The sequence below is a fragment of the Schistocerca cancellata genome, chromosome 2, assembly GCF_023864275.1.
Source record: "Schistocerca cancellata isolate TAMUIC-IGC-003103 chromosome 2, iqSchCanc2.1, whole genome shotgun sequence".
Taxonomy (NCBI): Eukaryota; Metazoa; Arthropoda; class Insecta; order Orthoptera; family Acrididae; genus Schistocerca; species Schistocerca cancellata.
In genome coordinates this window covers 5756802-5781040 of record NC_064627.1, presented here as the reverse complement: position 1 = coordinate 5781040, position 24239 = coordinate 5756802, and the positions used below count along the sequence as shown (strand labels likewise).

Sequence of the window (24239 nt, the reverse complement as noted above, 5' to 3'; positions counted from 1 at the left end):
ATTCTTTGTGCACAATTCCCTCGGTATCAAAGAAAACGATGATCTTGCTCTTCACTTTGCTCTTCACCTGTCTTGCTCTTTTGGGTCTTGGAGAGCCCGGGCTATTCCACTGGGACGGCTCATTCTCTGTCCCCCAAACACTTGTTGAATCATTGCAAGGGTCTCTGTAGCATTTTTTCCAAGATTCACACAGAATTTGATACACACGTGCTGTTCTGTTCACAGATCTATGGTAAAATCACCACACTCCAAAAACAGAGTATTATGTAAATCACTGTGGTCACGCAACACGTCCACCCATCTCAATACCACACCGCACACTGACTCATCAGATATGCAGCTCTCGCCACCTAGTGGTACAAAGATCGGCTACTTCTACTTTCCAGATGGCAGCGCTGAAAATTTTGGATTCCACCTCGTACAACCACACCATAACATGACAAATAGTGGCACCCTCCATTGGTAATGCAGGAATTCAGTACGGTGTTGGCCCACCTTTAGCCTTGATGACAACTTCCACTCTTGCAGGCATATGTTCAGTCAGATGCTGGAAGGTTTCTTGGGGAATGGCAGCCCATTCTTCATGAAATGCCGTACTGAGGAAAGGTATCGATTTCGGTTGGTAAGGCCTGGCACGAAGTTGGCATTCCGAAACATCCCAAAAGTATTCTATAGGATTCAGGTCAGGACTCTGTGCAGGCCAGTCCATTACAGGGATGTTATTGTTGTGTAATCGCTCCGCCACATGCCATCCATTATGAACAGTTGCTCGATTGTGTTGAAAGGTGCAGTCGCCTTCGCCAAATTACTCTTCAATAGTGGGAAGCAAAAAGGTGGTTGAAACATCAATTTAGGTCTGTGCTGCAATAGTGCCATACAAAACAACAAGAGGTGTAATCGCTCTCCATGAAAAACAGGACCACACCATAACACCACTGCATCTGAATTTTACTGTTGTCACTATACGTGCTGGCTGATGACATTCGCCGGGCGTTCGCCATATCCACACCCTGTCATCGGATCACCACATTGTGTACCACACTTCGTCACTCCACACAGTGTTTTTCCACTGTCCAATAATCCACTGTTTATGCCCTTTCCACCAAGCGAGGCATCGTTTGGCATTTACTGGCGTGATGTGTGGCTTATGAGCAGCCGCTCGACCATGAAATCCAAGTTTTCCTACCTACTGCCTAACTGTCACAGTACTTGCAGTGGATTCTTATGCAGTTTGGAATTCCTGTGTGATGGTGTGGAGAGACATCTGCCTACTACACATTATGACCCTCTTCAACTGTCGGCGGTCTCTGTCAGTCAACAGACGAGGTCGTCCTGTACGCTTTTGTGCTGTATGTGTCCCTTCACATTTCCACTTCACTATCAAATTGAAAACAGTGGACCTAGTGATGTTTAGGATTGTAGAAAGTCGTGTATAAATGTATGACACAAGTGACACCTAATCACCAGACCATATTCGAAGTCCACGAGTTTTGTGGAGCACCTCATTCTCCTCTCTCACATGTCTAATGACTACTTAGGTCACTGATATGGAGTACCTGGCAGTAGGTGGCAGCACAATTGACCTGATATGAAAAATGTCAGTTTTTGGTAGTGTCCGGATACTTTTGATCACATAGTGTAGCTATTATTTCAGGCCAGTTTGCACAGCTGCTACGCTGGCTGCTGATCCCCATCCTGGCTCAGGCCTGACTCAGTGCCGCCGAGCAGAGCTGACCACGTCGCCTCACATGACCACTGCCCAGTCCCCAGAGAGATGCCACATGCCAACCATGATGACAGGCCATTGCTGAGCTAAGTGCATGTCACCGGAAAAGTCCGTTGCACATCTTGGGGGCATTGGCTGCTGTGGAGCAGATCCTCCAGCTTGTGCAACATTACAGTAATGATTGATGTTGCAAATTCGTAATGATGAGCATCTCAATTTCTGGTACCATTGTGGTTCTGACTCTGTTTTGTGTAGACACTATCACTTTTAGGTGGAAAACTGCCCATGCATGTGAAATAAATAATTAAGAAATATTGCCCTTTTTATGGCGCATCCTTGGATGGGCACCTGGTATTTACCCACCATGACACTGCAACCACACACCACCTTCCTCTACAAGTGGCATTAGAAGTACATTTAACATCTATAAGTGGCAACTGAAGTGATTTCTGACAACTTTACAAGTAGTGTCAGGAGTCTGCATCTGCAATCTACAGCTTCTTCTACACTCAGCAAACCAATGTGAAGTTCATGGTAGAGTGTTTGTTGCTGCCATGAAAGCTGCATCAGGGACCACATCTCCAGCTGCACGATGCACCATCAAAACACTGTAGACTGAGAGCAGATTTTTTTTACTCCCCTTGCAGTATCGTGGTGTGACACTGGATCTTCTACCAGGTATTTAATTTTGTTTTCATATGTGAATTGTGATAAATAAATTCAGAGAATGTTCTGAGGATGAGTAAAAATGTACATTAGTTTGCATCTGGTTCTTATATGCAATACATCATACTGTAACCAACAGGGAGGGCTCACTGTTTTGAATTGAGTATCACAATTAAATACTCAGGTAGAAAGGTTCAGTTTGAGCAAGAAGTGTTAGGATGGTGTTACATGTAAGTGTCCTTCTCATCATTTGATTTTGTTTCTCCTTTTGTCTCTTCTGTTTTGTTTTCTCTTGAATTTGTAACTTGTTGGATAGAGGTTCCACAATGTCTGAGTTGTGATCTGCTGAGGGGGGCGGGGGGGGGGGGGGGGGGCTGCTGCTATCCTCAAGGAAATACTGTGTGCTTTGGCAGTCAAGATAGCTCAAGTGAGAGCAAATAATGCAGTTATGTACTTAAGCAATTGAAAGCTATGAGAGGTATCAGGGCTGTGTCTAGTTTACCTGCTCCTGCATTAGATTTAACCGTGGATGGCCTAGCTAAACATATGGACAATTTTATGTAGGAGACACAAAGAAGACAGAAAGAAATGTGGACTAGACAAAGGGAGGAGATTGTTGATCAATGAGTAAAATATGTTAGGCTTAAGGATATGGTGGAGAGATGGTGTAAGAGTAGCACTTGCTTGAAAATGGATAGTTAGGAGAAAGAAGTTAATATTGACAGTTTAAGTGATACAGAAGGTGGTGGTATTGTGGAAATTAAGAAAACTAGAGTGAAATTACCAGCTACAATATCTTGAGAAATTTGAGAAAGTGATTGAATTGTAGTGCCAAATGAAGTGAATGCCTGTGTGCTGCACCAAGATGACTGAGTGAGTGAATAGCAACATGGTTGGTAGTGATTTAAGTGCAGTGGTGTCTACACCATTGGTGATTAATTGGTGTCGTGTACTGGCTGCAGAATCTGGGTCAGGTGTAATCCTGAATAGGCATGTGTTGGGCAATACAAGTGCTAATGATTTTTGTGTCTTATAGAGTGTAGCTGAGATGGTAATTTTGCTGTAGGTACTGCAAAGGATGCACAGGAAGCTATTGATATATTAATTATGTTGGAAATGTTGTGGATAATTAGGTGATGCAGATGCATTTAGTCATAACTAGTGCACTAGGTTTGTAGCGACCAGTTGTGGCAGTGTTCCTTCAGAAGTGGGAGAGGGTGACGGAAGGAAGTGCTTTTAATACTACTGATCCGACCGACAAGCCTATATCTACATCTACATCCATACTCCACAAGCCACCTGACTGTGTGTGGCGGAGAGTACTTCGAGTACCTCTATTGGGTCTCCCTTCTATTCCAGTCTCATACTGTTCGTGGAAAGAAAGATTGTCAGTATGCCTCTGTGTGGGCTCTAATCTCTCTGATTTTATCCTCATGGTGTCTTCGTGAGATATACGCAGAAGGGAGCAATATACTGCTTGACTCCTCGGTGAAGGTATGTTCACGAAACTTCAACAAAAGCCCATACTGAGCTACTGAGCATCTCTCCTGCAGAGTCTTCCACTGGAGTTTATCTATCATCTCCGTAACGCTTTCGCGATTACTAAATGATCCTGTAATGAAGTGCGCTGCTCTCCGTTGGATGAATTCGAAAGTAAAGTTCTATGTACTGACTTGGCAGAAAATCCTAAGAAATTTTGGTCTTATGTCAAAGCGGTAGGTGGATCAAAACAAAATGTCCAGACACTCTGTGACCAAAATGGTACTGAAACAGAGGATGACAGACTAAAGGCCGAAATACTAAATGTCTTTTTCCAAAGTTGTTTCACAGAGAAAGATTGCACTGTAGTGCCTTCTCTAGATTGTCGCACAGATGACAAAATGGTAGATATCAAAATAGACAACACAGAGATAGAGAAACAATTAAAATTGCTCAAAAGAGGAAACGCTGCTGGACCTGATGGGATATCAGTTCAATTTCACACATAGTATATGAAGGAACTTGCTCCCCTTCTTGGAGTGGTGTACTGTAGCACTCTAGAAGAGCGTAGCATTCCAAAGGATTGGAAAAGGGCACAGGTCATCCCCGTTTTCAAGAAGTGACGTCGAACAGATGTGCAGAACTATAGACCTATATCTCTAACGTCGATCAGTTGTAGAATTTTGGAACATGTATTGTGTTTGGGTATAATGACTTTTCTGGAAAAAAAAAAAAAAAAAAAAAAAAAAAAGGCAATCAATGGAATGGAGGCACGCTTTATGCCCAATGGAGGTTACGCCTAAGCAAATATTGACATCTCAAAAAGTCATGTGCACCATTTTTTGGGAGAGAAAAGACAGTTTGCTGATTGATTTCTTACCACGAGGCCAAACAATCAATGCACATGGTTACTGCTAGACCATTAAGGAATTGCACCACCCAATACAGAACAACCGCCAAGGATTACTGTCAAAAGGTGGTGTTTTTTCCACAATAATGCCCGACCTCACACGGCGAATGTGACCAAACAACTCTTACGGGAATTTCACTGTGACACCTTTGATCATCCTCCGTACTGCCCAGCCCTCACTCCTAGCGACTTTAATCTCTCCTTACACCTAAAATCTGTTCTTGGTGGTCAAAACTTCAGTGATGATATGACCTGAAAGAACATGTTACCACATGATTGAATACACAGGTGGAAACTTTCTATCAAGAAGGCATACAAAAACTTGTGCTATGCTATGACAAGTGCCTACAAAATTTTTGACTGAATAAATTGCATGCAAATCATTAAGACTGAATTTGTATGATATGATACTGTAGGCAACAAACAAATGTAGCACTACAAAATGGAGTTAACTTGTAATTAACATTGAAGTAAGGGGAATAAATGAGACTACTGTAGTGGATATGCTAGTACAATATATGGGTTATGTGTCAGAATAGTTTTAGAGATAAATTTCTTGATATATATCATTGCAAACTTTTATTCCAAAGTGAAAGTACCAAAGGACATACCAAAACAGTGGAGTAAGAAAACACCAGGTAAACTAAAAGGAAAAGAAGTGTTGTTGTTGTTGTTGTTGTGGTCTTCAGTCCTGAGACTGGTTTGATGCAGCTCTCCATGCTACTCTATCCTGTGCAAGCTTCTTCATCTCCCAGTACCTACTGCAACCTACATCCTTCTGAATCTGTTTAGTGTATTCATCTCTTGGTCTCCCTCTACGATTTTTACCCTTCACGCTGCCCTCCAATGCTAAATTTGTGATCCTTTGATGCCTCAGAACATGTCCTACCAACCGGTCCCTTCTTCTTGTCAAGTTGTGCCACAATCTCCTCTTCTCTCCAATCCTATTCAATACCTACTCATTAGTTACATGATCTACCCATCTAATCTTCAACAACCTTCTGTAACACCACATTTCGAATGCTTCTATTCTCTTCTTGTCCAAACTATTTATTGTCCATGTTTCACTTCCATACATGGGTACACTCCATACAAAAACTTTCAGAAACGACTTCCTGACAATTAAATCTATACTCGATGTTAACAAATTTCTCTTCTTCAGAAACGCTTTCCTTGCCATTGCCAGTCTACATTTTATATCCTCTCTACTTCGACCATCATCAGTTATTTTGCTCCCCAAACAGCAAAACTCCTTTACTACTTTAAGTGTTTCATTTCCTAATCTAATTCCCTCAGCATCACCCAACTTAATTCGACTACATTCCATTATCCTTGTTTTGCTTTTATTGATGTTCATCTTATACCCTCCTTTCATGACACTGTCCATTCCATTCAACTGCTCTTCCAAGTCCTTTGCTGTCTCTGACAGAATTACAATGTCATCGGCAAACCTCAAAGTTTTTATTTCTTCTCCGTGGATTTTAATACCTACTCCGAATTTTTCTTTTGTTTCCTTCACTGCTTGCTCAATATACAGATTGAATAACATCGGGGATAGGCTACAAGCCTGTTTCACTCCCTTCCCAACCACTGCTTCCCTTTCATGCCTCTCGGCTCTTATAACTGCCATCTGGTTTCTGTACAAATTGTAAATAGCCTTTCGCTCCCTGTATTTTACCCCTGCCAACTTCAGAATTTGAAAGAGAGTGTTCCAGTCAACATTGTCAAAAGCTTTCTCTAAGTCTACAAATGCTAGATACGTAGGTTTGCCTTTCCTTAATCTAGCTTCTAAGATAAGTCGTAGGGTCAGTATTGCCTCACGTGTTCCAATATTTTTACGGAACCCAAACTGATCTTTCCCGAGGTCAGCTTCTACCAGTTTTGCCATTAATCTGTAAAGAATTCACATTAGTATTTTGCATCCGTTATTTATTAAATTGATTGCTCGGTAATTTTCACATCTGTCAGCACCTGCTTTCTTTGGGATTGCAATTATGATATTCTTCTTGAAGTCTGAGGGTATTTCCCCTGTCTCATACATCTTGCTCACCAGATGGTAGAGTTTTCTTAGGACTGGCTCTCCCAAGGCTGTCAGTAGTTCTAATGGAATGTTGTCTACTCCCAGGGCCTTGTTTCGACTCAGGTCTTGCATTGCTCTGTCAAACTCTTCACGCAGTATCGTATCTCCCATTTCATCTTCATTTACATCCTCTTCCATTTCCATAATATTGTCCTCAAGTACACTGCCCTTGCATAGACCCTCTATATACTCCTTCCACCTTTCTGCTTTCCCTTCTTTGCTTAGAACTGGGTTTCCATCTGAGCTCTTGATATTCATACAAGTGGTTCTCTTTTCTCCAAAGGTCTCTTTTATTTTCCTGTAGGCAGTATCTATCTTACCTCTACATCCTTACATTTGTCCTCTAGCCATCCCTGCTTAGCCATTTTGCACTTCCTGTTGATCTCATTTTTGAGATGTTTGTATTCCTTTTGGCCTGCTACATTAACTGCATTTTTATATTTTCTCCTTTCATCAATTAAATTCAATATTTCTTCTGTTACCCAAGGATTTCTACTAGCCCTCGTCTTTTTACCTACTTGATCCTCTGCTGCCTTCACTACTTCATCTCTCAAAGCTACCCATTCTTCTTCTACTATATTTATTTCCCCCATTCCTGTCAAGTGTTCCCTTATGCTCTCCCTGAAACTCTGTACAACGTCTGGTTCTTTCAGTTTATCCAGGTACCATCTCCTTAAATTCCCACCTTTTTGCAGTTTCTTCAGCTTTAATCTACACTTCATAACCAATAGATTGTGGTGAGAGTTCACATCTGCCCCTGGAAATGTCTTACAATTTAAAATCTGGTTCCTAAATCTCTGTCTTACCATTATAAAATCTATCTGAAACCTGTCGGTATCTCCAGGGTTCTCCCACGTATACAACCTTCTTTTATGATTCTTGAACCAAGTGTTAGCTATGATTAAGTTGTGCTTTGTGCAAAATTCTATCAGGCGGCTTCCTCTTTCATTTCTTACCCCCAATCCATATTCACCTACTACGTTTCCTTCTCTCCCTTTTCCTACTACCGAATTCCAGTCACCCATGACTATTAAATTTTCATCTCCCTTCACTATGTGAATAATTTCTTTTATTTCATCACACGTTTCTTCAATTTCTTCATCACCTGCAGAGCTACTTGGCATATAAACTAGTACTACTGTAGTAGGCGTGGGCTTCGTGTCTATCTTGGCCACAATAATCTGTTCACTATGCTGTTTGTAGTAGCTTACCCGCACTCCTACTTTTTTATTCATTATTAAACTGACTCCTGCATTACCCCTATTTGATTTTGTATTTATAACCCTGTATTCGCCTGACCAAAAGTCTTGTTCCTCCTGCCACCGAACTTCACTAATTCCTACTATATCTAACTTTAACCTATCTATTTTCCTTTTTAAATTTTCTAACCTATCTGCTCGATTAAGGGATCTGACATTCCACGCTCTGATCCTTAGAACACCAGTTTTCTTTCTCCTGGTAACGACATCCTCCTGAGTAGTCCCTGCCCGGAGATCCGAATGGGGGACTATTTTACCTCTGGAATATTTTACCCAAGAGGACGCCATCATCAGTTAACCATCCAGTGAAGCTGCATGTCCTCGGGAAAAATTACGGCTGTAGTTTCCCCTTACTTTCAGCCGTTAGCAGTACCAGCACAGCAAGGCCGTTTTGGTTAGTGTTACAAGGCCAGATCAGTCAATCCTCCAGACTGTTGCCCCAGCAACTACTGAAAAGGCTGCTGCCCCTCTTCAGGAACCATGCGTTTGTCTGGCCTCTCAATAGATACCCCTCCATTGTGGTTGCACCTACGGTACGGCTATCTGTATCGCTGAGGCACGCAAGCCTCCCCGCCAATGGCAAGGTCCATGGTTATTGGAGGGGGGGGGGGGGAGGGGGTAAGAAGGAAAAAATATCAAATTAGTAAGATTTATGCTTTTAAAAGATGATTTGTTAAGGGAATTTGTTAAAAAGAAAGAACTGTGCATATTATTTAATTAGTTTGTTCTGTATTTATTGCATTATGGTTTAATGAAGTAATGGGTATGTGTGAAAATTTAGGGAAGTTCACTTGATCAATAGCAACCACAAAAGGATTCATTACTGTGGAAAAAATGCTCCAGCATGTTCAACATTACTGTAATGATTGATGCCGAAAGTCTTAATGATGAGCAATTGAATTTCTAGCATCATCATGGTTCTGACTCTGGTTTGTGTAGACTGTATCCATTTTAGATGGAAAACTGCCCACCCATGTGAAGTCCCAGTGCATCAGTTGCCAGTGAATTGGGTCAACCTTAGGAAATAATGAATGGTACGTAAGTAGTCACTAAATGTTGTGCTTCATTCTAGATTTTATAAGAGAAATCAACATGTGTTGCATATGTATCGCAAATTATGAGATGTTTTGCCAAGACTTTTTCCAGAGATATAGGTGGTCCCTGATCCGGTGGCCCAGAAATTCCGAAGAGGGGAGGCATGTTGTGCCACAGCTCTGCCTGTTACAGCAGAAAAGTCCTATAACTGACTAAACAGGAGACACCACACTAAAGTGACACAAGAAGCCACATTATGGGGACAGTTAGGTGATCTTGTGTAAAGCTGATTATGCTGACACTATGGAAACTGCTTGTTGAAGGCTAAATCACTATACAGTTGCCAACATGAAGGAAAGTCGGGGCAACAGTAGTGTGGTCACCCACTGGTCACACCTTGCTCCTCAATGCTGTTGTGGCTTAGAGACAAAAGCACCGCCATCTCAGAAATGATAGCAGGCCAGGACGGTGTATATATTGCCAATTTTAGACAGGGATTGTGCAGTCGCCACCAGTACCCAGTTACAAGGGGAAGTCTACACCAATGCCCAAGTCGAAATGGATCAGTGAACTTCTGTTGCCCGACTCTGTCTTCACTAGCAGTGAACTCGCTGTCTGCTCTGAGTCTGAATGCTGCTACCAAATGGCGGACCACCTTTTGAGTAATAAGTGACTGCGTGTCGGGGTCCACGGTGAGGTTCTCCACACTCTAGAGTGTCCCTCACATGGCCACTTTTTCCTGCTCGCCTGTGTGGTTACCTTTGCCAACAGCAATTCAACAGACCTCTCCCATACTCGATTTGACACCAGCCCGTATTGCCGACCATGTAGCCACACTTACACGCTGCCTGTCATCTAGGGGAACACACTGTGTTAGCCATCAGGAAGGGCCACCACAGTGCGCACACACATCATTGGCTGCTGTCTAGTACATCTACGACTATTGCGTTTGGGCACAAAATGAGTATCTGACATTGCTGTTTTTATGACAGCCATCTGGTATCCACCCATCACATCACTGTGATCATGATCTATAGCATCTCAGTTACATAACTGACTACAGAGATCCACATTAGGAGCTGTCAGTTACTTTTGTCAAGAAGGAAAGTGGGGTAGGTCTGAGAAGATTGTGGAGCGAACTAGGTCAGTCAGACCCCAGATTATGGGTGACCAGATCCCCCCCCTCCATAATCACTGTAAAAATGAGGAGAACTGAAGTCTTAAAAGTTAACAATGGTTTCTAATGTGTATCAGCTGTACTGAGGGGGAGTAGTGTTTAGTTATTCTCTCATCTTGTAATGATCCAGATTTCTCAAGTAAATAATCTGGAAAAAACTGCTTTTGTTACATTGAGCTGAAATTTAGTGTGAACTTCCATTCTACACTGGAGCAATTTGAGTAAGCCAAACAATATTACAGTTCACTATTATGTAAGATGGTTATACTTGATAGAAATTTTGTGTTGAAGTATCTCAATAGTTTGCTTATTTTCATACAGTTTTATATGTCTGCAGACTAGTGAAAATAACATGAAATTTAGAAATTATTCTCTCATGTGTCATCAGTTTGATTCTGTGTGCATGTAAAATGAAATTTTGTGAATATTTTATTTATTTTTGGGGATGAGAAGAAGAAAAAAAGATGAAATCTAACATGTAGATATTTAGTGTGTGAACAGGATTTATGAAGGAGCTGATGTATTTTATTTTAAATAAATAAACAGTTTAAAAGAAAATATTATAACCTGACTTGCAACAATCTGACTTGCAACAACCTGACTTGTTCAAGCTGAGTTTTCTCGGATTTGATAAAGACATAAAAACATCACATCAAACTTTGACATATCTCAGTCAGGCATCTCAGGAAGCCTTGTATAAATGCTACATGCATCTAACAACATCAGAGAAGGAAAGTTGCTACTCACCATATAGCAGAGATGCTGAGTCACCATAGGCACAATAAAAAGATTCACACAATCGTAGCTTTTGGCCATTAAGGCCTTTGTCAGCAGTAGACACACATACACACACGCACACACACGCTCAAGCAAAAGCAACTTGCACACATGTCTGCAGTCTCAGAGAGCTGAAACTACACTGTGAGCAGCAGCACCAGTGCATGATGGGAGTGGCGACTGGGTGGGGCTAAGGAGGAGGCTGGGGTGGGGAGGGGGAGGGATAGTATGGTGGGAGTGGTGGGCAGTGAAGTGTTGCAGTTTAGACGGAGGGCAGGAGTGAAGGTGCGGAGGGGGGGGGGGGGGGAAGGGTTAAGTAGCTGAAAGGCGAGAAATAAAAAGAAATTAAAAGACTGGGTGTGGCGGTGAAATGACAGCTGTGTAGTGCTGGAATGGGAACAGGGGAGGGGGGGGGGGGGGACTGGATGGGTGAGGACAGTGACTAACGAAGGTTGAGGCATCTAACATTATTATGATAAAGTCTTATTTATTATCTACTGTAATCTAGCAATGATTTTTTGAATTCTCCTAAAAAAGTGGAATATGGTGAGCTGGAGTGTGTGACTTTTGACAGAGTAAGTATCCCTTAATCAATTTTCAGGAAAATTAAATTAAGTACCACATGACAAATGAATGAGAGCCTGTGATTTTGGTACCATGTGGGGTATTGAAGTAGTTAGCACACTGGACTCACATTCAGAAGGATATTGCTTCAAACCTCTGTCTGGCCATCCTCATTTAGGTTTTCCATGATTTCACCAAATCACTTAAGGGAAATGTTAGGCTGATTCCTACAAAACAGCATGGTCACTTTCCTTCCCCATCCTTTCCTAACTGAGCTTGTGCTCCACCTTTAATGATCTCATTGTCAATAAGACGTTAAACACTTATCTCCTCCTCCTCCGTAATTTTGGTATGGAGGTATGGATTCTAAGATATTGATGCCGGGATGCAGAATCTGAGCCATTGTGTGCTATCTCATATATTACTACCTTAAAAATTTGAACCATTAAAATTTTAAAAGATGACAGTTAGATCAAAAATTTTTGTTTCACAGGAACAGTTATTTCTGATGATAAATGATTAATAAATACACCTGCTTTTCTTCTTCCGCTTACTTAATGCTCTGGCCACTTTTGTCACTGCAGAACAATAAAACAATACTCCATTCACAGTGCTAGCTTTACCAAACTCCAAATATTATCCAAAAGGCTCCAAAGACATGGTAATCTTAGTATTACAAGATGCATCAAAGCAGTAGCCTTTGTATTTATAAGTAATCAATGACTGTGTGCCTTCTTCTATAGCTAAGGCGTATTTTATTGTTTTGATGTCCACTGTTGTAATGTAGTTATTCTCAAAAGCTAATGAATGTATAGTCTGGCTATTAAGCATACCATTACTAGTAAAGGGATTAACTAGCAAAACATATATATGAAGGAACTAAAGGGCAGTCATTTAGCACTAAAACAAAAGTTGACTGAATAAAACATGAGGTGCAAGACCAGTGTGGCATCAGTATAAACATCGACCTGCAAATGAGGACTCTCTCTCCACTCACGAGTTCTTTGGATGAAAAGTTTGAGATGATTATGTGACTTGTTGTATATACACGTGTATATGCCTTTACTTAAATATACATCTATATTGAAATATAAAGTGGAAGTGTTTGATTTCAGGATAGTAACCCATCACATTCCTACACTAGCAAGTCAGAGGGCTTCATCATCCTGCAACAGCCTGAAGTGGAACATATGATCCAGACATTTCCTCCAAATGGCTTTGTGTTTGGCACCTAGGAGAGATTTCACATGTCACTAGTTCAGATATTCATGAAGCTTTTGAGTCACTGAATCAAACATTTCTCTTTCAAAGGGATTGGTTCCTGATGCTCCTGCGATCATAAAACTTTCATTATAGTAGCCTTATCGTGTTGCGTCCATATAAAAAATTTTCGAAATGGGGAACAAGTATGGACACCTATTCAGTATAACTTTCCTCCATACATTCATTAACATTATAATTTGATCTCTAAATACTCATACGAAGGCATTCTACATAGGAAGTGAGATTAAACCTGACATCTTCATTATCATCATCATCATCATCATCATCATCATCATCATCATCATTTCTGAACATTTGTTGCATTAGCTTGAAAATATTCTGTGCCACTACTCCATTAGGATGACTAGTATACATCTTGTTACAGGTATTGACATACATTCAACTTTTGTGGGACTCTATTCTGAATGAGAACAAAAAGGAAGACCAACAGCTCCTTTATAATGCTGCAGTTGAAGCAATTTACACAATTATTGGTAAGTAGGAGTGAAAAATATGGCACATTTTCATAAGTTTACAATTTTATTCTATGTGTTGGTTGTTCAGGTACCACGAATATCATCAGTGTCAATGTTTCACTTAGAGTAATGTTACCGTTTGTACTTCCATTCCTTAAACAATTAAATAAATTTGATGATACCAGTGAAAAGCTTGCATGAAAAGTAAATAGGAAGATAGACTATATCACTCAATTCATGTGCATCTGCAGATATGCAATACATTACTACTCGTCACACAACTCCACAACGACCACTGCCACTTATCACATAGCTAAGAGAACTTGTCAATTTGTAGAACAATGAGAATTGTGTTTAAATTTCTTTTGAAGTAGTTGGAATTATCTACTTCTTGCCTTATATTAGACGGGAAGTTGTTGAATACATTTGTAGCAGATTACATACCTCCCCTCTGAACCCTAGGTAGGGCAAGGTCTGTTATTTTTGTGTCTTGCATTGTGATCTGCTTCACAGATTATTATTTATCTTTAGTTTGAATTTATAATTGGAGACAGCTCACAGAAATTTTATTTAGTTATATTAGCAACTGGTAACCAGACGACAATATTGCTTGTTCCTAATTACTTTAGTTATAGTGTGCATTACTTCATTCACTTTATGGATGAAACCTTGTGAGATTACAAAATACATTGCACTGGGAAATGGTCTCAGCCACATCCCTCTGAGAATTTTTGGCTGATGATGGCCATGTTATGTTGTGCTGCTGACAGAGGAGAGGGATCTCCTGGGAGTTGGGAACTGACTCTGTGCACCAGATGTTGGACCTGTCATTTTCCAAAGCTCAGTAAGCTTGTGAACAGAAGTGAAGCAGAGATATGTTTAAGATTCAGTTTTGGCACTGTTTTGCAAAGGTTTCTATCCCTCTTCATTGTATGTTGGCTCTGAAACTTGTAACCTCACAAGGTTTTTGTTCATGGAGAAAATGAAATACTTCCCATTATACCTAAAATAGTTACAAATAACCAGTACAGTCACCAGGATACCAGTTCCTAGTATAACTGTATCCAGTATCAGTGAGCTGTCTCCGATAACGAAATTCAAATTGGAGAAAAATAATAGTAATCTGTGAAGGAGATACTGAAGTGAATTACCAGAGGTTGAAAATACTGCTGCAGTTGTAAGATTCTTTTATTTAAAACAAGACTGGTATTGGGCTCTTATACACATCTTCAGGTGTGCAGTGACCATGAGCACCACAATGGACAAGCATAGAATGCAGTGTATTAACAGCAAACACAAAGCTCTGGTATAATGCTCAGTTGCAGATGTTCCTCCAACAGCATTATTTGAAGTGAATTAATTGGCTGCAAAAACAAAATTAGGTAGCTATTTTTTAAGATACATATTTGTAAATGTTTCATTGTGGTGACTTAATAGAGGAACAGTTTATCTCCAAACAACTTGACCATAGATGTTTAAGTTCAAGTGAAGTTTACCTACAGCACTACATGATAACCATTTTCATTAATATTCAGATTTTAGGAAAATGTGTAATGTGTGTCAGGAAATACCTCAACAGGCACTCTCTTTCCAATAGCTGTGAAGAATTATTATACAGTCACAGGCACAATAAAGAGAAACAACAATTCATACAAATCTTGTGATTTGGAAACAGTTGTGTCACAATCATGCAAGAGCAGTGTAGTTGTGCAAGACACAATCAGAAATGTATGTCATTGGAAACTAATGATAGATAAAAAAAAGTAGTGGCGTTGATAGGTCATATGGACCATAGACAACATTAATCTTTGGGACTCAGGTCACTCATCTGAGCTGCCATGTTAATTCAGTCTGTTCTGATACCTTGTACTGTGTGCACGTGTATGATAATTGTCAAAATATATGTATGTGCAGATATTAGTGGGGGCAGTTTATTCCATATACTGCTATTTGTATCCTGTTCCCATTAAGTTATTCACCTTGGACTCACCCCATATTCATAAAAGTGTATGAGAATTCTGCTTAGGATGAAACGTCTGTGTTACACTTTCAGAAGCTGGTAGGTTTTGTGAAGAGTGTCTTCATTCATTGTGAGACATTCATTTGGCCTTCATGTGGAAACACTGTTCACCTGATAGTCTCTGTGCAAAGATGAGGTTCAATTACACCCACCTCAAGCAGTTACAAAAAAATGGCTCTGAGCACTATGGGACTCAACATCTTAGGTCATAAGTCCCCTCAAGCAGTTACACTGAGACATTTCACAGTGGTGCTCATCACATGATGTGAATAATGGATGGGAACTGCTGTTAAACCAAAAATAGTGGTTGTAGAAATTTATAATCACATCTAAGTGAATCTACATTACTAATGATGAAACGAATATGTTTCTGTGAGACATGCACAAAAGGAACATATGATGATGTGTGAGTGAATTATAAATCATGTCTAGCATTTTTCCCCAAAGAACAATAACTATGCTAATTTTGGAAATGAAATAAGAAATTGGAAAATGTTTAATTATCTAAGTATGTTAAAGTGAAGTGTGAAGGCTGATACACTTGTCAATGCTGATTTTGGAAGTAAAATAAGAAATAGGAAAAATGAGTTTTTGTGACTGTGATAAAATGAAGTTATAATGGCCAATGGGAAATTTTTCATACTTTGTAAATAATGACAGTAGTAGGAAACTTATGAACTTCCATCATTATTGTTTACACATTATGGCTGACTTTTAAGATTTGTGTTAATAGACTGATATTAAAAAATTATAAATACCTTTTCAAATATTTTATTCATACTTATAAACACTAACTATCTGTTATTTAAATACAATTTTGACATGCATGTGTAATAAGAAGCTAATGCAGCATTTATTTTCTTTTTAGGAGCAATTTCATCTCTTGCCTGTGGCTGGTTAAGGTTCAATTGGCAACTGATTGGAGAATTATTTCTTACAATTTGTTCACTGCTGCAAGGAAGTGCACTTTTAATTTCGGCTCTGACTAATTCATTATGGGTTTCATACACACTTTACATTGTTTTTGGAATACTGTATCATACAGTGATGACAATCACAAAGTAAGTAAACATATTGTGTACATTGTTCTCATTTTGTTATTTTGTATAGCATACATGTGACACCTACCTGTCATAATCTTTGACTTAAAAAAACGTATGTAACACAGTTGTGAAAGTAAGTGTCAGAAATTTGTGTTGTTTGTTTAGCACCAATATAACCTAACTAACCTAACATCTTACATATAGGCAAATTCAAGGTAGCTTGCCTTCCCACACCTGCCGCATGTATGCCCTCACACCCACCCATCCATCTGAATGTGCATCATCTTCTAATGTCATCCTCCATTCAAATTCTCTTGCTGCCTTTTCGTCTCATTGCTTCCAGTTCTTGTACAGTTCTCTGTTGCAGAAAATTCATATGCAGCAGTGTCCCAATCGAGATATTTTTTCTTCCTGTTCACTCCCAATAATCTTCTTCCTCTTCTATTTTCTTCATCACTTCTTGACAGTAGCAGTAATATAAAATAAATAGTAAGCTAGCTGAGAAAAAAAATTATGATCCACGCAAGAAAATGACCCAGATTCCAAGCTAGCACCACAATACCACAATGAGGTAGTTGTCTCCAATATAATTAGCAATTGAACAAATTGACTCAGATCTGATGCAACTGCATTGTTTAATGCTTTGAGTGAGTTTCAACTGTAGGGTAACATTTGTAGGCCACCACAGAGTTTGTAATGAATGTTATTTTATTATTGTATAATGAAACAGAGATTTAGCTTTTGTAATGTAAGTTTATTTTACAGTCATTTATTTAAACTAAGATTAAATTGTGATTTTGCTCATCCATGTTTACCTTGGTAATATAAAGACACCTATTCTGTACACGTGTACAAAGTACACCACATGCCCACTCATGTTATAAAAAGCAGTGTGCCCACTCAAGAGTTAAGTCTGTCAGCCCACTTCAACTTAAGGACTTTGTAAGGTAGACATGCTGTGCTTTGGGGCAAATGGTAGGATCAAAAATGAACACACTTTGTGCACTGTGATCACAGAGCAGAGCCTTATTGTTCCAAGATAACTGATTTCAGCAGTCATCATCTGATCTTATGGAACTTGTTATAAAATTGTCTATCTATCTATATCCGAATCCCGCTCCAGCTACTGCCGGGTCTGGGTGCTGATGAGTCCTCTCCATTTGGCTCGGTCCTCCCACCACTTTTCTTCCTCCACTTGCTGCCATGTCACACCTCTCCTTTCAACAGATATTCTCACTCCCATTTTCCACCATGTTCTTGGGCACCCTCTAGGTCTTTTCCCATCCATCTGTTGTTCTTCCATAATTTTGGGGAGTCTCTGCCCATGCATCCTCTTAACATGCCCATACCATCTTAATCTCTTTCTTTCAATTTCTTCTCTCACACTTTTTGTTTGAGGTCCTTTCTAATCTCTACATTCCTTACTCTGTCCATTCTTGTTTTTCCCTTAACTGCTCTGAGAAATTTCATTTCCCCTGCTTGCAGTCTGCTCCAGTCCCTTTCTGTCATTGTCCATGTTTCTCTACCATAGGTGACAATAGGGATGTAATAATTCTTATACATAAGGAGTTTTGCTCTTTCTGAAACTTCATTGTTCCAAATCAGATGTTTTATTGTTTGGTAGAAATTGCCTCCCTTCTGTAACCTCCTATTAATTTCGTTAGTTATTCTTCCATCCCTAGATATTTCACTCTCTAAATAAGTGAAACTTTCTACCACTTTGAGGGGTTCTCCATTCAAGGTAATATTTCCGTTGATTCCTTTCTCCCTTCCAAATACCATTACTTCACTCTTATCTTTATTTATTTTTAATCCATACCTTTTCATTATTTCCTTCCATGCATCAAGCTGTAACTGTACATCTACCTCTTTATCACCCCATATTACCATATCATCTGCAAAAATCATCTTTTAGTCTTTTTCTTTTACTATATCTTTAACTGCCCTATTCATTCCCTCCATCACAACATTAAAAAGCGCAGGAGATAGAATACTTCCTTGCTTAAGTCCTTGTCTTATTTCGAAGTATTCAGAGTTCCCCAGTGGTGTTCTAATTCTACAATTGTGACCTCTGTACATTGTCTTTATAACATTAATGTATCCATCTTCTATACCTATCTTTTTCAGTTCTTCCCAGAGTCTTTCCCTGTCAACTGAGTCATATGCCTTTTCTGTGTCTATAAAAACCATGTCTGCTTGTGTCTGTGTATGTGTGGATGGATATGTGTGTGTGTGCGAGTGTATACCTGTCCTTTTTTCCCCTTGAAGTAAGTCTTTTTGCTCCCGGGATTGGAATGACTCCTTACCCTCTCCCTTAAAACCCACATCCTTTCGTCTTTCCCTCTCCTTCCCTATTTCCTGACGAAGCAGCCGTTGGTTGCGAAAGCTAGAATTTTTTGTGTGTGTTTGTGTTTGTTTATGTGTCTATCGACCTGCCAGCGCTTTTGTTTGGTAAGTCTCAAAATCTTTGTTTTTAGATATATTATCACCCTTTTGTTATACTCCCAACTTTTTTCCATCAGTTGACGGATAGAAAATATCAGGTCGATCATGCTCCTTCCTTTCCTAAACCCATGCTGTTCTTCACTCAGCTCCTTTTCTATCTTTTCACTTATTCGATTTAGTAAAATTCTTTCAAAAATCTTAGCTGTATGACTCATGAGGGTTACTCCTCTGTAGTTTTTACAAAGTCTTTTATTGCCTTTCTTGAAGATGGGAACAATGTCTCCTGTTCTCCAGTCGTCAGGTATTTTACTATTTCTCCACACGCTTGATAGTACTCTATACAGCCACTGCATTCCCACTGGACCTGCTGCTCTTATCATGTATACTGATACTTCATCAGGTCCTGGGGACTTCCCCCCATTCATCTTCTTCACAGCTTTTTCCATTTCTTCCCGTGTAATTTGTCCTAATTCTGCTTCCCAACTTCTCTCAATTGTAATGTAACATTACATAAAGTCAAGGCATGTGTATATGGCAAATGACTTTTATGCTTTGTTTCATGAAATGTAACAAGACCATTTTATGATAAGTTTTATAACATCAGATGATGGCAGCTTAAGACTGTTGAAAGCAGTCATCTTGAAACAATAAAAATGTCTACACTGCGATTGTGCGATCACAGCATAAGAAGTGTGTTTGTCTTCAAACTTAAGTGTTTCCTCAATAGCCATAGCCATATTTCATCCTTGACTCACTTCTTTAAAACTGTACACTCCATACACAACATTCAGTAAATCTTTTCTCAGCTCCTTTAGGATTCTTCTACATCTCCATACATAAACACACCACAAGCCACCATATTATGCGTAGTGGAGGGTAAGTGTACTAGTACTGGTTGTTTCCTTTCCTGTTCCACTTCCAAATATAGTGACGGGAAAATGACTGTCTAAAAGCCACAATTTTTTGCATCTTATTTTCGCGGCAAAGTGAGCTTTCCAAAATAAAAGGAATTTACTGACAGACAATCATATGAGCCTAGAAAGTAAGAAAAAGTTTGCCAAAACTTTTGTCTGGAGTGTCTTAACATACGGATGTGAAGTGTGGACTCTCAGAAAGGCAGAGAAAAAGAGACTGGAAGCAATGGAAATGTGGATATGGAGAAGAATGACAAAAACAAGTTGGGTAGATAGAAAAAGTAATGAACAGATCTTAATAGAAGTGAATGAGAACAGAACGCTGCTAAATTATATAGGAAGATGAAAATCAAAAATGATTGGGCACATAATGAGACACAACCAATTCCTAAAGAATGTATTTGAAGGAAAAGTTTTCGGGAAAAAACCAAGAGGCAGGCCAAGAGCAATGTATTTTAATAACATCAAAGGAGATATGGGGATAAAATCATATGAAGAATTGAAGAGGATGACAGTGGAGAGAGGGACACGGCTAAATCGACAAGGCATAGCCTTTAGTTTATGGTGATGATTTTCGTGGTCCTTACATGAATTGGGCATTGGCAGCAGTAGTATCATTTTGCAGTCAACATCAAATGTCAATTCTCTAAATTTCTGCAATAGTGCTTCATGAAAAGAGCTTTGACTTGCCTCCAGGAATTCCCATTTGAGCTTCAAAGAATCTCTGTACTATATGCATACTGATCAAACCTACTGGTAACAAATCTAGCAGCACACCTCTGAATTGCTATTGCTTCGATGTCTTCCTTTAATTAGATGTAGTGGGAATTCCAAACACTCAAACAATACTCAGTAATGGGTTATATTTGACTGATGTGATTGTGTCAGGCAGCAGCCTACTAATTTTGTATTTGGACATTACAGATTGGGTTTTGCACTCATCTGCATTAACTTACATTTGTCTACATTTGGAGCACTCTTCCATTCATTACACCAACTTGAAATTTGTCTATGTCACCTTGTATCCACCCCACAGTCACTCAAGGACAACACTTTCCCATACACAACAGCATCATCAGCAAAAGCCATAAACTGCTGTCCACTCTGCCCATTAGATCATTTATATACATAGAGACCAAGAGCAGTCTTATCACATTTCCCAGGGGAACTCTTGACAATACCGTTGTCTCTGATGAATATTCACTTTAAAGAACAATGTCCTGGGTACTGGGCTCTATTACTTAGTCTTCAAGCCACTCACATATCGGGGATCCTAAACCATATGCTCATACCTTCATCAACAGTCTGCAGTGGGTCACTGTAGATGCCACATATGTGCTAGTACCATATAACACACTACTTTCCAAAATGTGCCAAGCACACATAAATGTAGAATCTTGCAATCCAGCAAAAGCCAACAAATATGTCTGTAAGTATGTGAATGAAGGCAGTGACATAACAGTATTTCAAAAAGCCAAAGACAGCAAGCAACAAAACAGAAATGATGAGCAAATGTGAACCAATTGTGCGACATCTAGCAGTACATTTAGAGAATGGAGAGAGAGTTTACTTCACAAAAGACCTCCAAGAACAGAACATTAACAGCTTTTTGCCAACTGTACCAAACTGATCCATTCGCAAAAACATTACTATATATCAACGTCCTACCTATTATACGTGGAACACAACAAGAAAAATCTTTCAGTGATAAAAACAAGTAATTCCAGTAGAGGATCATCCAGGAATCATGAAAATTCGTGCACTAATCTGAGTATAAACTCTATGTCTGAACAATGCTGAATGTTTGTAAATGTAGGAATATGGGATGCAGGAATATGAAACCTGCCTCTTTCACTCGATCCAAGTTTTGTTGGATATCGTGGGAGAAAGGGCAAGCTGAGTTTCATGCAAGTGATGCTTTCTAAGTCCATGCTGATTTGTGGACAGAAGATTTTCTATCTCAAGAAAATTTATTACATTTGAACTCAGAATGCACTTCAGAATTTGTGGAATACGGATGTTACAAATATTCATCTGTGAGTGGCCCATTCTTTTACCATTTTTGTGTACAAGAGTCGCCAGCACTTACTTCCAGTCACTTAGCACTCTGCTAAGTAAGGGCCCAATACTGCAGAGTACGCTTTGTAAAACCGAATCGAGATTCTGTCTGGACGTGGCAGCTTATTTGCTTTCACCTCTTTTAGTTGCTTCTCTGTGTCATCCATACGGGAGTCCATATGATAGTCATTCGACGGTATGTTTGTATGATCATCCAGCATGAATGATTTCTTAAACTTTGACTATCAAACTTAAGATTTCCTTTTGCTGTCTCCTGTTGCCAGCTCAGACTGGCCAGTGAGTGACTGGATAGAAGCTTTCATTCTGCTCAATGATATCACATGCACTGAAGAGCGAAAGAAACTGGTAAACCTGATTAATATCATGTAGGGCCCCCACTAGCATGCAGAAGTGCTGCAGCATGACATGACATGGACTCGACTAATATCTTAAGTACTTAAACGGATATGGTGTCTGTTCTTTCAGACATGTCCAAAAGAACAGACACCATTGATAACCTGCAGCCGTCTAGAACAAAATTAGAACTATACACTACTGGCCGTTAAAATTGCTACACCGTGGAGATGATGTGCTACAGACGTGAAATTTAACCAACAGGAAGAAGATGCTGTGATATGCAAATGATTAGCTTTTCAGAGCATTCACACAAGGTTGGCGCCAGTGGTGACACCTACAACATGCTGACATGAGGAAAGTTTCCAACCGATTACTCATACACAAACAGCAGTTGACCGGCGTTGCCTGGTGAAGTGTTGTTGTGATGCCTCATGTAAGGGGGAGAAATGCGTACCATCACGTTTCTGACTTTGATAAAGGTCGGATTGTAACCTGTCACGGTTGTGGTTTATCGTATCATGACATTGCTGCTCGCGTTGGTTGAGATCCAATGACTGTTAGCAGAATATGGAATCGGTGGGTTCAGGAGGGTAATATGAAATGCCGTGCTGGATCCCAATGGCCTCGTATCACTAGCAGTCAAGATGACAGGCATCTTATTCGCATGGCTGTAATGGATCTTGCAGCCACGTCTCTATCCCTGAGTCAACAGATGGGGACATTTGCAATACAACAACCATCTGCACAAACAGTTCGACAGCGTTTGCTGCAGCACAGACTATCAGCTCGGAGACCGTGGCTGCAGTTACCATTGACGCTGCATCACAGACAGGATCCCCTGTGACAGTGTACTCAATGACGAACCTGGGTGGATGAATGGCAAAACGTCATTTCTTTGGATGAATCCAGGTTCTGTTTACAGCATCGTGATGGTCGCATCTGTGTTTGGCGACATTGCGGTGAACGCACAGTGGAAGCGTATATTAGTCATCGCCATACTGGCGTATTGCCCGGCCTGGTGTGATGGTATGGGGTGCCATTGGTTATACGTCTCGGTCACCTCTCGTTTGCATTGGCGGAACTTTGAACAGTGGATGCTACATTTAAGATGTGTTACAACTTGTGGCTGTACCCTTCATTCAATCCCTGCGAAACCCTACATTTCTGCACGATAATGCATGATGGCATGTTGCAGGTCCTGTACGGGCCTTTCTGGATACAGAAAATGTTCGACTGCTGCCCTGGCCAGCACATTCTCCAGATCTCTCACCAATTGAAATCGTCTGGACAATGGTGGCCGAGCAACTGGCTCGTCACAATATGCCAGTCACTACTCTTGATGAACTGTGGTATCTTGTTGAAGCTGTATGGGCAGCTGTACCTGTACATGCCATCCAAGCTCTGTTTGACTCAATGCCCAGGCATATCAAGGCTGTTATTACGGCCAGAGGTGGTTGTTCTGGGTACTGATTTCTCAGGATCTATGCACCCAAATTGCATGAAAATGTAATCACACGTCAGTTATAGTATAACATATTTGTCCAGTGAATACCCGTTTATCATCTGCATTTCTTCTTGGGGTAGCAATTTTAATGGCCAGTAGTGTACGAATATCCTCAGCTGCTGACGGGTGTTGATATATATCAACGGGGACAGGTGAAAATGTGTGACCTGACTGGGACTTGAACCCAGGATCTCCCGCTTGCATGGCAGATGCTCTATCCATCTGAGCCACCGAGGGCACAGAGGATAGTGCGACTGCAGGGACTATTTCATGCACGCTTCCTGCGAGACCCACAGTCTCACCTTGTGTGTTGCACTCCAATACACTCATTACTCGTGGAAGACATTCTTACCAAGTCCCGTAAGAGTTCAGGTAATATGTGTGTATCTGCCAGAAGAAGAAGGTCGTGGTCGGTATTGCCAGAAATATATACTTACATGGATATGGTGTCTGTTCCATATAAGTATATAGTTCTGGATATACCAG

General features: G+C 40.1%; 1 protein-coding gene across 1 annotated transcript in view; it reads left to right on the top strand.

Annotated features, from left to right (window-relative positions):
* LOC126161293 (thiamine transporter 1-like) overlaps positions 1–24239 on the top strand; it is a 709947-nt gene that overhangs the window by 538646 nt on the left and 147062 nt on the right. Inside the window, exons 6-7 of the mRNA XM_049917032.1 lie at positions 13322–13430; positions 16301–16493. Coding sequence (XP_049772989.1) covers positions 13322–13430; positions 16301–16493 — 302 coding nt within the window. The remainder of the gene's footprint in view (positions 1–13321; positions 13431–16300; positions 16494–24239) is intronic.